The sequence below is a fragment of the Pristiophorus japonicus genome, chromosome 5 (assembly GCF_044704955.1).
Source record: "Pristiophorus japonicus isolate sPriJap1 chromosome 5, sPriJap1.hap1, whole genome shotgun sequence".
NCBI classification, from domain to species: Eukaryota; Metazoa; Chordata; class Chondrichthyes; family Pristiophoridae; genus Pristiophorus; species Pristiophorus japonicus.
In genome coordinates, this window is record NC_091981.1 from 182,654,732 (window position 1) to 182,668,527 (window position 13,796).

The following is a 13,796-nucleotide window of genomic DNA, read 5'->3' on the forward strand; positions in this document are numbered from 1 at the left end:
AAAGACTGTTGCTGTGAGGGACAACACTGACACACTGCTGTGTGTGTGCAGCTCAGATATCAATGGTGCCCATCAACTTGTTGCCAGTTAAAGTGTACATTGAATGAAGTTAAGTTTTATTTAATCCTTTCATGTTAAGAAACCACCAGTGTGTAACGGTCCAGCTATCTGAGACAATGCGCAACAAGGTTATGTTCAAAAAAATGTTTTTTATACCAACATTGGTCTGAAATCATAAGTATCACGGGCAAAAACACTCGACCCCTGCCCACACCCCACTTTTTCCACCATTGACATCAATCAAATGTTCAACATGTCCAGTAACACAGAATACAAAGGCAAAGCAGGAGGGTGGTCCCCTTCCCCCATACACTACAACAAATTACACACACCCAGATGGAGATATAATACAGCCATGACCTGTGGACATGCATCTCATTTCCTTCCCCCCTCCCCTTCTTCTCCCCACCTCTACCCCTTCCCCTCCTCGCTCCATGGCGCCTGGCCGAGGAGCTCCTCAGGCGGTGCCTCATTGGGGGGATGAAGGCAGATGCGGTCGTTGCATGGGTACGGGAGTGGGGGGTGCCGAGGGGGCAACATTCTCTGATGCAGAAGCAGGATCTTGGTCATTGCTCTCATCTGTCATTCGCAGTGGTGGTACGGAACCTAGGGGTGGAGTGCCGCTCTCTGGGACCACTGGGAGACCTGTACCAGCAGTGTTTCTGGCTATCGCATCCAGGGCCTCTGCCATCCATGGAACGTACTCAGTCATGGTGGCCAGCTGTTAGGATATGCCCCACAGTGCTTCAATAAGCTGGTCACCAATGTCTACAGCCCTCCTGGACAACTGTACCATCTCTCCGCTCTCATGTGGCGCTCATGGAGCAGTCCTGCCGCGTCCACAAGGCCTCTGCGGGGTCGGCGCCGTCCTGGGGACAAATGGAGTGCCCTGTGGTGAGGTGCTATAGGCCGGTACCTCCAGAGTGGAGGCAGAAATGACCAGACGACCACTAGATGGCCTTGGGTGGAATGGTTTCTGGAGCGTGGCGATGCAGGTTCCTCGAAGTCCACACTCTCATCCATAGAGAACAGACCCAGCCGATTGACGGATGAGAATTGGGGCTCCGCAGCACCAGATGTAGGATCGTCCATGTTATGTCTCAGATAAAGCAATGTGACTGAGTACTGTACACTTGAGCAAGTGTGACCTTAGTCTCTTTATTCTGACTCCAGAGTGCTGGCACAGCATGGGAGGCCTGCTTATATGCAGTGCTCCCAAGGAATGCTGGGATAACATCACATCATAACATCACTCCCCACCCGCCCCCCCCACCCCCCCAAAGTCAAAAATACACTTATTTACAGGGTGAGACGATCTGGGGCTTTCTGCTCCCTAGTTGATCGTTTTGGTACAAACACAGGTGCAGGTGAGTTGGTTGGGCCTTCGCTGGGCTGCTGGGCAGCTGGCCTTGCTGGACTGCTGGGGATGATGAGTTCAGCTTCGTGGTCAACCGTGATGTTGGTTGCTACTTGTGTGTGTGTTGGAGGGTCGAAGTTGGTGGTGTCCTCTTCAGGTTGCTCGTGGCTGTCTATGAATCGCAGTTTGGTTTGGTCCAAATGCTTTCTGTAAGTTAGTCCATTTGCAAGTTTGACCTCAAACACGCTACTCCCTTCTTTGGCTAGGACAGTGCCAGCAAGCCATTTGGGACCATGTTCATAAGTGAGTACAAATACAAGGTCATTGACTTCAATATCGCGTGACAAATTTGCGCGATCATGGTACATGCTTTATTGATGCCACCTGTCCTCGACAGGATCATAGATATCAGGGTGGACTCGAGAGAGCCTTGTTTTGAGTGCCATTTTTCTGAGCAGTTTGGCAGGGGGAACCTCGGTGAGCGAGTGGGGTCTTGTGCGATAGCTGAGTAGGACTCGGGACAGGCGGATCTGCAGGGAGCCTTCCGACACCTGTTTCAAGCTTTGCTTGATGGTTTGGACTGCCCGTTCTGCCTGGCCATTAGATGCAGGCTTGAATGGGGCAGATGTGACGAGCTTGATTCCATTGCAGGTCATGAATTCCTTGAATTCAGCGCTTGTGAAGCACGGCTCATTATCGCTGACAAGGACATCCGGCAGGCCGTGCATGGCTCATATGCTTTCGATGGTGGCAGTGGATGTGCTTACAGACATTATTACACACTCAATCCATTTTGAATAAGCATCCACAACAACCAAAAACATTTTGCCTAGAAACGGGCCAGCGAAGTCAACATGGATCCTAGACCACGGTTTGGAGGGCCATGACCACAAACTTAACGGTGCCTCCCTGGGTGCATTGCTCAGTTGAGAGCAAGTGTTGCATTGGCACACGCAAGACTTCAAATCTGAGTCGATGCCGGGCCACCACACATGGGATCTGGCTATAGCTTTCAACATTACTATGCCTGGTTGGTACAGTGTAGGTCGCGTATGAACGTTTCCCTGCCTTTCTTCGGCAAAACTATGCGATTACCCCACAAAAGACAGTCTGCCTGTATGGACATTTTGTCTTTACGCCGCTGGAATGGCTTGATCTCTTCATGCATCTCTGCTGTGATGCTGGACCAGCTCCCATGGAGGACACAGTTTTTTATAAGGGACAGTAAAAGATCCTGGCTGGTCCAGGTCCTGATCTAGCGGGCCATAACAGGTGACTTTTCATTTTCAAATGCATCCATCACAAAGAGCAAGTCTGCAGACTGTGCCATTTCCACCCCGGTGGTGGGCAATGGTAGCCGACTGAGGGCATCAGCGCAGTTCTCTGTGTCTGGCCTGTGGCGAATTACATAGTTATATGCAGACAGCGTGAGCGCCCATTACTGGTTACAAGGTGTTGCATGCATAACAGTCTGGAGAGTCGGGCCCCGCGCCCCCACCTTCTGGCCTCTGTGGTCTTGCCTGGGGCTATGTTGCTGGCTGAGCTGCAAAATACAAATTAGAGGAGAAGTGGGTCACAAGGTGAGTCCAGCGCTACACACCGCAAATGCACGACAAAAGCAGCACCGCTCTCAAAATCATCACAGACATCACATTTCATGACCATCAACACATTAGCATTGCAATGATTTTCATTAGGCCAGCATTATTTTTGTGACAATTTTAGAAATCATCTATCATATATGGTTGTTCAGATATGAGTGGGTGTGACATCCATTGATTTTACATCACGCAATAATGTAAGCTTTACTCACGTGGCATGACTTCAGGGTCTGCAGATGCTTCCATGGCTGTCCCGGGGTGCTTCCCCACGAGTGTGAGCACCCGCTCCTCCATCTCAGTGATGTCACTGGGGACTGGTGACCCCCCACCCGTTCGCCTCTGCACAGACCTCATTGTCGATAGCTTCTTCTGTAACGACATGGCATGAGATCATTGCGTGATATCATTGCTAGGTACTGTCACAGAGACTGGTACAACACATAACTGACAGATCTAATCATGATTATTATGATAATTATCATTCTTTACCTAAAGACGTGCGCTGTGACCGTAGGCTTTGAGTAAAACATTCCCGGTAAAAGTGAAAGACCTCACATCTGCTGATAGTCACTCATGACTCTTAGAAATCAAATTATATAAATACATAAGTACATGTAGATCAATGTAATACTTACTCTTGCGGATCCCACAAGGTCGTTTCATCGTTTGCGGCATTGGTTGCCCTCACGCACCTCGCAGGTCACCGATGAGACCACCTCTGCTATCTCGGTGCATATCTTCTGGTATGCCTTTGGGCTGGGCTTCTAACGCTCTCCCTAGGTCAAATCACCCCAGCGTAACTCGACCTCCTGCAGGAGGGAGGCATTTGCCTCGTCTGAGAACTTCCTCACTATTTTGCACCCTCCAATGTGCTCCTCTCCCAATTCACTGCTCTCGCCAGCGTCAGCCTCCTCCGCTCCCTCCATTATAGGCCCAATTCGGCAACAGCTAATTTTTGTTTCCCTATTTGCTGTAAAGCTCTAAACTCTCCCTCCTTCCTCCCAAAGCAATCACACCACACCCACACACGTCTTCAGTCCCTCTCAGCTCCCTCTCTCTCTGTCTCCTCTTCTGCGCATGTCATGATAACCCTTGACCTCCTGAATCGCGGGAATCGAGTGTTGCCATGCCATTGTTAAGGACGGCGACACTTTACGGCAGAAGGTCAGAGAGATTTAATGCTACCGCCCATTTCCCATTTCATATCGCTCACGGTAATGCCGAATTTCAAAAATGGAGACTAGGTGCTTTGGAATGGGCGAGAAGCCGGCAATCTGAAAACCATTTTTATCGCTCACGCTGGAAATAATGCCCATTTTTGGGCGATAAGCACAAAAGTGTAAAATCTAGTCCTATGAAATTACCGGATTGTCAAAAAAAAAACATCTGGTTCACTAATATCCTTTAGGGAAAAATCTGCCATTCTTATCCGGTCTGGCCTACATGTGACTCCAGACCCACAGCAATGTGGTTGACTCTTAACTGTCCTCTAAGTTGTTCAAGAGCAATTAGGGATGGGCAATAAATGCTGGCTTTGCCAGCGATGCCCACACTCGTGAATGAATAAAAAAATCTATCCTGTCAACCGCCCCTCAGAATCTTATATGTATAACGTATATCATTCGTCGCCAATATCGTCATTGCAGCTGCATCTGAACTGGTAATTGAGTAATTAGGTTTTGCTCTTCCAAACAGATAAGAGAATAAAAACAGATAATGCTGGAAATACTCAGCGGGTCAGGCAGCATCTGTGGAGAAACAGAGTTAATGTTTCAGGTTGATGACCTTTTGTAAGAGAATAACCCTGTTTCACTTTTGTTTTTTGTCTCTTTTATTTCTCTCTCCTACTCCAATTATTTTTACCCTCTCTCTATTTCACTTTCTGTACATGATTTGACATTGAATTAAATATTCTAACTGACACTTCCTGATTCAGGTTCTGCATTGCTCATCAGCATGGCAATTGGCTTGTGCACCTGGGGGTTATACAGGAGATAATCAGCTTTGGTTCCTGTTCTGGGTCACTTTCCTGTTGGAAAGATGTGGAGTGAGGAGAGAACCAGGCTTGGTTATAATGCTGCCCTTGGTTGCATAATCTTGGGCCACAATATTTATGGGGTGGCAGGGAGAGTGTGGGAGAGGCTGAAAATGGCTGAAAAACTCGGCAAGGCCGGCGACGTGAAGCCCCTGCTTGAACTGAGGGGCAATCGGGAGGGGGAAATGTCGCCGATCGTGCCAGTGGGGGCGGTCAGCCATCGGGCTTTGGGGGAGGGGAAGATTGGCCATCATAGCTTGGTGAGGGTGAGAAGGTCAGCCATTGAGGCATGGGGGGAAAGAGAGGCTGCAATTGGCAGGGAGGAGGCTAGAGGCTTCCTTGAGAAACCGAGGGAGCACTTCTACTCCTCCTGGCCCACAAGGATTACTTGTGAAGCATGCAGCTCCCAATTCCTTTTCACTGCCGGGTTACCTGACCTTTGGAAACCTGGACTGCAACCGTGAATTTTAAATTGAGCTCCCAATTGCAACGTGAGAGCCAGATTTAAATATGTTAATTAAGTGTCCTGCTGCTCCATGACAGAACATGCAGGTGCCTCGATATCCGTAAAAAAGGTGGCTGACGGAGCATGGCATGTTGGGGACGTGTGCCCCACATTTAAGTCTTTGACGCCCCCCCCACCCTTCACCCCTCCCCAATCCTCTCTAGACCATTGTGGCAGTTAATATCGAGGCCATAGTGTCCAAGCTCATAGTGTTCAGTTAGGTGGAGAGACTAGAGAAGCCAGCGTTGTTCTCCTTGGGGCAGAGAAATTTAAGGGGAGATTTAATAGAGGTGTTCAAAGTTATTAAGAGTTTTGAAAAAGTAAGCAAGGATAAACTGTTTCTACAGGCAGGGTGCTTGGTAACCAAAGGGCACATATTTAAGGTAATTGCCAAAAAAAGGAGATGAAGAGAATTTTTTTTACACAGCGAGTTGTTATGATCTAGAATGCATTGCCTGAAAGGGTGATGGAAGCAGATTCAATAGTAATTTGCAAAAGAGAGCTGAAAAGGACAAATTTTCAGGGTTGTGAAGGAAAGAGCAGGGGACTGGGACTAATTGGATAGCACTTTCAAAGAGACGGCACAGGCACGATGAGCTGTATGGCCTGCTTCTGTGCTGTATGATGGTTGCTTGGATAAGATATTGCAGGATACCACATTCATGAAACTGTACCCCAGAAACAGTTACTGGGGTGAAATTTCACCTGCTAGCATCTTCTATGTTATGCTGTAAATCCAACATCACCATAATGTAATGGAGAATTTACCTTCCTCTTTTTTGCTCTGGCTGAGAGGAGAGCCCAGTTGCCTATTTGGAAACTGATGTACCTCTTTCAGATATGGAGGATCAGTTTAATTATCAAGGAGTTCCATGATTAGATTGGCCACTTCAAAAGAAGATGTTAATTTCACATTAAATGATTGTCCTTTTTGTTAATAATTACGTAAAAATCTCACTGATTAAGATCTTATTCATTTTTTTCTTTTAGGTTTCTGAATGCAACGCTGAAGTTTTTGAACCTCAATAATATAATAAAGCTGAATGCTGATGATGTACAGATCATCAGTCAGAGTTTTGGAAATTTTGGTGAGGGAGATTACGTCTTTGACAATGTCCAAGGATTACAGATTGTTGTAAAAGTTATTCTGGAGAATATACCTCTGTGGATGAACAAGTACATCGGTCCAACAGATGAAACATCTTCGATCATGCAGGCATTACTTGAACTTTCTCAAGTAAATAGTGTTGATTTATTTATTTACAGAATGAAGTTTTTCATGAACCAGTGGTCAAAGGGACAGTCACCACAATTTAGGGAAATGGTGAACATTTTACTTCGTGTGTTACAAAAGGAATTACCAAATCTAATGATCACCAGCCCCTTTCAAAATACAATTGACAGGTTTAATGCCATGTGGTCCAGTTTGCAGCAGCTTCTCATTCACAATTCTACAGAGACTCTAACAAGAAGTCTAAATTTCTTCTGGAATTTCACTTCTACAGTATGGATAGGATCAACCAAAACCAACATAGATTATCTTGATGTTGCTAAAATGTTTCTGCATTATTTGAATAATCTCAGGTTACTGTCTCAAGAACAACTTGCAGCTGTAGTGGATGCCATCAATGGCTTAAAAAATGCATCAATAATTGCTTCTTCTACCCAAAATCTATTGCAGCTGCAAGGTGTGGAGCTGCAGTTGTTCAGGCTTCTTCGAACGATTGCTGTAGAAAATAAAACAGAACAGCTCGAGACATTTTATAATATAATTCATGCAGTCTCACAATTGTCAAATGTAACTGAGCTCTCATCCATGGTAGCTGCTGCCAATAACATTTCTGAAGACATTTCCACTTTTTTTGAACAGTTTAGCTCTGATGACATTGGCAAGGCTCTTGAAACAATTGCAAACATTGCTGTTGTTTTTCACAGCATGTCAAATGAAGACCTTACAAAAAGTTTATTGGATCTATATCTCTATGTTCAGTCACAAATACAAGGGCAGACAGAAATTACAGGGCCAGCCCTACAACAGATAAATGAGACAATTGGAAAACTGACAGAAGCTTTCCAGAATAATACAAACAATATTAGTTGTTTGATGTTACAAGCATTGCAGTCTTCATCTGTCCCTATTTCTGACATTTGGTTGAGAAAATATTGTTCCATACATAACACTGGAAGAAAAATCCGTTCACTACAGATTGGCCTTAATTCACAATCAATCCAGAACCTATACAAATCCTTGGTGGAACAAATGATCAACAGCTTAACATATACAAATAGAGAAACAGCTTTCTCCTCTCTGTCATGTACAGCAGATTTGTTTCTCTCATGGACTCAAATCGTAAAAGGGGTAGCAGTACGGTTGGACTTGGATCTTCAAGTAGTTAACTTCCTTCATATTGCCTTGATAGAAGTGTCGCAAGAACTGAATCAAACATCAGTATGTACCAAACATCTGCTCATAAATAACAGCACAGCTGCACTGAAATTCTTCCTGGAGAACATTACTTCAACAAATGGCTTTAACCTTCAGAACTTGTACCAAATGCCCATTAATCGCTTTATCATCTTACAACATGCAATGAGTACAGCATTTCCTATTCTAATGGATAACAAGGAGCTTCACCGACTTGTTGAGATTATGGAGAACGTCTTTAGTTTATTTCAGAGTTCCAATCTTAATGCCTTGAACAGCATTTCCAAATTCATAGATGCCCTTCGCCCAATATGGTCATTGTATGACCCCCAGCAGGAAAAACTCTATTCAGTCCTACATACATTTGCAAATTTAAACCCCAGTGCTGATCTGGAAAGTATCAAAGTGGCCTTCAGAGAAATTCTTTTATTCTCCAACAACAGCTTTAACATAGGTTATCTTGATCACTCTGTCCAATATTTGAAAGAGTTTTTGAATTTAATTGCAAAATATGAGAACACTGGAGGTCAGTTTCCATACAAAGACTCGGTGGTGTTAATAAAACAGCTAATCCATTCTAAAAACCCCAATACAGGAGAGAAAGAATGGGGAAAATTGCTGCAGTGGCTAAATGTGCTGACACACACCAATCTTTCTGTTCCATCACTCTCGTTTCTGTCAGATATAACTATAGTTCCAATCTTCAGATTGAACATATCTGAAATAGATGAAGTGATGTGGAAAACTGAGGAAGCAATTTTCAAAGTGCTAAATCTGACAGAGCGGTTCCATGGTCTAAATGCATCTGATGTTTATTACTATGATGTTATTGCATTGTTGGAAATGATTTTTCCCAATTCTTATCCCTACAAAAACAGTAGCGTTCAGGTTCTGAAGATGTCCATTGAATTAGCTTACAGTGTCTTTAATGATGAAAACATGTCATATGACTTAACAGAACAATTGATAAAACAAGTTCAAAGCATGGTCAATGGTAGTGCAACAGCAGAAGAGCTCTTTGGTTATCTCAGCAAATTGATCAGTGGGAATGTTCTCTTAAGCCGATGGTATTCTGTAGACTCTGAGAAACTCCTATCTCAACAGCTTCAAACACTATCAACCATTTTATCATCAGACCAGAACATTCAGCAATTCTCACTGCTTCTTCACAAATTAATTCTTATGATGAATCAAAGCGCTTACTTAACTTCGAGGCCGGAGAAAATTTCTAATATGTTATTTGGCACCTTGAACTCAATTCTCTATTTCAATAAAAGAATTGCGCACAATCTGTCTTTGACTGAGGCCATCAATGTGTTACTCTCTAAAACTGCAGTTGTCAGTTATCTGAGTTCGAACAAATCTTCAGAACAAGACCTAAACACCCAGGATATCAAGTTGACACAATTGATTCATCAAACAGTACAGTTCACAGAGGAATTGGATGAAGTGCTTAAACCAAAATGTCAGCGGAATTTAACGATGATACAGGCAATTGAATCATTTTATCTGCTAATTGATTATATAAACAACTCAACCTTCAACAATAGTCTAGTTGTAGACAAACAGGTGATTGCATTTATAAATGGTTTGGAGAGATTTCCACTATCACAGATTAGATGTGCTGTCGATGTTATGAACTCTACTGGTGCTTTTCTGATGACAATACAGCAGATTGTAGACAATCGCAGAATCCCTGACACTGAACAATTTTTACAGTTTTCACAGTCAGCCGCTCGTATGCTTCATAGTGTTTCAGAAACACTGAATGCGCATAATGACACAACAGCAGCTGTGCAGGCTTTCATTTTATTGAGAAACGAAAGTTCATATTTAGCAACAATCTTGAACAGTACAAATTACATTGCTGTCAAAACAGTCCTCAGAATGACTGACAACTTAATTGGACACCTCAAAGTGGTGACAAATCCTTCACCAGGTAGTTTCTTTCAGCAGTTGTTGTTGTGCTTAGATTCATTTTCTAAGCTACTTGAGCTGGTTGAGATACCTCGGGAAATAACAGAAGAGCTTAAAGGTTTCAGTAAATTATTACAATTCTTTCATCCTTATGTAAACAAAAGCCTTACCCTAGAAGTTGACTCTGTATTCAACATTGCAGTCTTTGTTTTACAACATTTAAACTCAATAAATGAAGTTCACAGTCAACTGCAACTATTGAAAACAGATCTTCAAAAGTTGCTTAATACCACTGACCACAGTGGCTCAAGTAACACAGCAGCTGTGTACAGTCTAAATGAACTGATAACCTTTGTAGGAAATGTCACATTAGCACATAATTCAGGATATAATGACACCTTACAGGGCCCACTCAGGCTTGACTTAATAATGCAAACTTTACAATTCGTCAGAGAGTATGTGGTATTCTTGAATAAGGTATCATTACCGACTGGGTCCACCATTGATAGTACTGAAATGTTCATTCAACTACTTCACAACAGCCTTACAAGAATCAATTACACTGGATCTGATAAATTGTTTGCTGCCCCGTGGACTTCTCTTTTCAATGATAAACTTGTACACAGGATGCTTTCGCTATTACTGGATGGTTTTGTTCAGCATTTCTCAAGTGTTGACCAGATCACCTTGACAGATAATATAACCTATATAATTTACAATCTCACAACGACCTTGCTATCGACCAGAGATATATATGCCATAAATGACCACCTGGAGGAAATGAACAGTGAGCTTACAAGATTATTTAAAAATGTGAGTGCCACTGGCGATAGAGATGCCATTTTGAATCTTTTAACAAATGCGGCAAGAGTTTTGAGCAATGTGCCAGACATTCAAAGCATGACTAAGATTGTACATGCCATCAGAGTAATTTTATTAGAGCTTGGAAATGAGGATTTTTCACAAGCTCTTGCTATTATTCCAGATGGAATGACCCTAATACAGAATCTTTCCACCATGAATGTGAATGAAGCATTGCAAGCAGTTTACTTGTTTGGACTTGCGCATCAGGCAAAGGGGTTAGAGTTCAGCCAAGGAAATCAGACTGAACTTAATGAGAAGATTATCAGACTGATGCAGGTAGTTTCTATTATGGCGAATAATTCCTCACAGATATCACAGTGCTTGCCTGTAGTTGTTTGCAAGCTGCTGTCAGAAGAATCACCCGATGATGATAATGGTCTCTTTTTAAAGGCTTGTAACTTTGAGGTGAAACAACATTTCAGTACAGCTTTTAATCTGGCAGTTGATATCAAACAGCTTCTTGCAGGAGCTGTCCAAGGGACTGTCAAAGTGGAATGTTCAGGAAGCACTGTTTTTAGAGAAATCATCCAGCAAACAGGTTGTTTTCTCCAACAGTATGAAGAATGGAATTCAATTTTGCTCAGGATGTCACAGATATATGGCTTGGAGTGCCCAGCTCTAATAAAACTGCAAGAAATTTGGAATAACTTGTCATACGTCATAGTTTCCACCAATGAGGATAACCTAAATTGTCCCATTGTCCCATTGAGACAAGCAATTGATCAGCTGATGGGCCTGATTGGTAATATGACTTTAACAAACACTACTTCTGCTGAACAAGTCATTAATTTCCTCTCTGATGTAAGTGACACCATGCTTTTGATGAGTGGCAACAATTCACAAGCTATACAGAGCATTCTTAAAATTATAACTAGTTATTTAAAAAATACAACCAAAAATGTACCGACACACTCAGATTCTAAAAACCATATCTCAACATTAATTTCTGCTGTACAGTCATTAATTTCAATATCAGGTTACAAAAGCGACCCCTTGTATTCAGTGCTAAATGACGTATTGCATGTACTTAACGCAAATATCAGTGTGATTGACCTTTTGGAGACTCTGTCGACAGATATTAACAAAATATTAAGCGACAAAATGAAGAATCCTGAAATGAAAGACCTATTGCCCGCTGTAGAGAAAGTGATTAGTTTCTTGAGAAATATAACAAAAGGCGATTTGATTGAGGTTGATGTGTTGCAATTTAATGCAGTGTTGAATGATGTGGAGAAAGTTCTGGAAATAGTGCAGCATATATCGAATTTCACAAATGGAAACGATCACAAACTACTCAACATCATCAGCTATTTTCTAAAGAATCGAAACGGCTCAGATTTAGCTGTTGTGATGCTTGTAAGAATTGTAGAATCTGCCAGACTGATGAGCAATATTTCACAGTTGCTATTGAAGCAAATGGGCTCTGCTGCATCTGTCCTTGAGGCCTATCAAAATGTGCTCCCCTACATCACAGCTGTAATGTCCAATGAGAACTTCAACCAAAGCTCTTATGCAATGCAACTTTTAAGTGATTTTGTTTTGGAAGTTTGCTCACAGTGGAATCTTTCACCTGAATTTCAGCGAGCACTAATGAACAGGGTCATTCAGATAGCTACAATCTTAAATGAACTGCTGCCAGTAAACAATGGGACAGCTATAAATTACGTGCATGTCATCAGTAATGTTTTCTTGGAGTTCCTTGAGACTGACATTAATGGAACGGTTAACCTCACTGAAATCAGAAACGTGACACTGAACTTGATGAAAGTGCTTGAAGAATTTCTTGGTGTAATGCAAGTGTCTGAACCTATTAGCAAGTTTGCAGCTGATATTTCTAAAATTGCCAAACTGCTTTTTACCCAAGCCGAAGAGTTCAATTACACAAGGTAAGTGCAGTTATATCTGTTTAGTGTCCTTTTTCAGTGAAGTATAATTAAAGTGGTATCATTTTGGATATGATTTTCAGTGGTAAATGCTATAAAGGATTGGAATATCTGTAGTAAAAATTACAGTTGTAGAACTATCTTCCAATTATCAAAAATAAGTATTTGCATAAGACAGATTATTTGGGAGCTGAAAATGTTAGTAGATTTGTTAACATTTTTGAAGTAACTGTATATTTACAGTTGCATAAAAACATTTTTATATCTTATTAACTTCATCTGTCAGTTATTGACTGGAAAATACAAACTCAAATGTTGGGTGTCAATTATCTAACTATGAATAATAAAAGACAAATGATATCTGGTTAATGTGATTAATCATTAACTCCACAATGCTCAGTTGCATTTATATTTCTTTAAAGGAACTCCCAAAGAAACTATTCTCCTTTCTGCTATTTCTGTATAGCTATAGTGTCGGTTCACTGAGCAGTCTTCCATTGTGACAAAGTCCATCTGCAGGACTGCAAACTGCATTTGCACCAAGGCAAAAGCATAGCCCTTTATCAATTGTGAGACTGACTCATAAAAAGTGGAGATAGAGCAAATTTTCAAGTTGGGCTTGGCCTTGTCAGTAACCACTGACCGTGCAAAGGCTATTCAATGCAAACCTTCTTTCGCAGCTGTACCAGATAACATTTCTATTTTCTTTGTATTCTGAGTAAGCCTATTAAAGCTAAATCCTCAGGACATCTTTGTGTTCGAGACTTTTTTCCACCCTGGACTTAGTAGATTGTTAGAAATCATTTTGAAACCATCAGTGAAAATTATCCATCATTCCTACTTCTCTTAGAGCTTTGTCTCCAGAGGTAAATGGAAATAGCAGAGCATTAGCTACTCTCTTCATTTTGTTCACAATATTTACATATATAGACATGATCACCAAGTAGTAATAATCTGGATAATAATCTAGAATTCAACATATGGACATTCTTGCTATTGAGGGAGTGTAGCGAAGGTTCACCAGACTGGTTCCCGGGTTGGCAGGACTGACATATGAAGAAAGACTGGATCGACTAGGCTTATATTCACAGGAATTTAGAAGAATGAGAGGGAATCTCATAGAAACATATAAAATTCTGATGGGTCTGG

General features: G+C 42.1%; 1 protein-coding gene across 1 annotated transcript in view; it reads left to right on the forward strand.

Moving 5' to 3' along the window:
* The window catches only part of LOC139264540 (ATP-binding cassette sub-family A member 13-like), a 417,853-nt gene that overhangs the window by 142,805 nt on the left and 261,252 nt on the right, over positions 1 to 13,796 (forward strand). Inside the window, exon 17 of the mRNA XM_070881155.1 lies at positions 6,549 to 12,650. Within this exon, the coding sequence (XP_070737256.1) occupies positions 6,549 to 12,650 (6,102 nt within the window). The remainder of the gene's footprint in view (positions 1 to 6,548; positions 12,651 to 13,796) is intronic.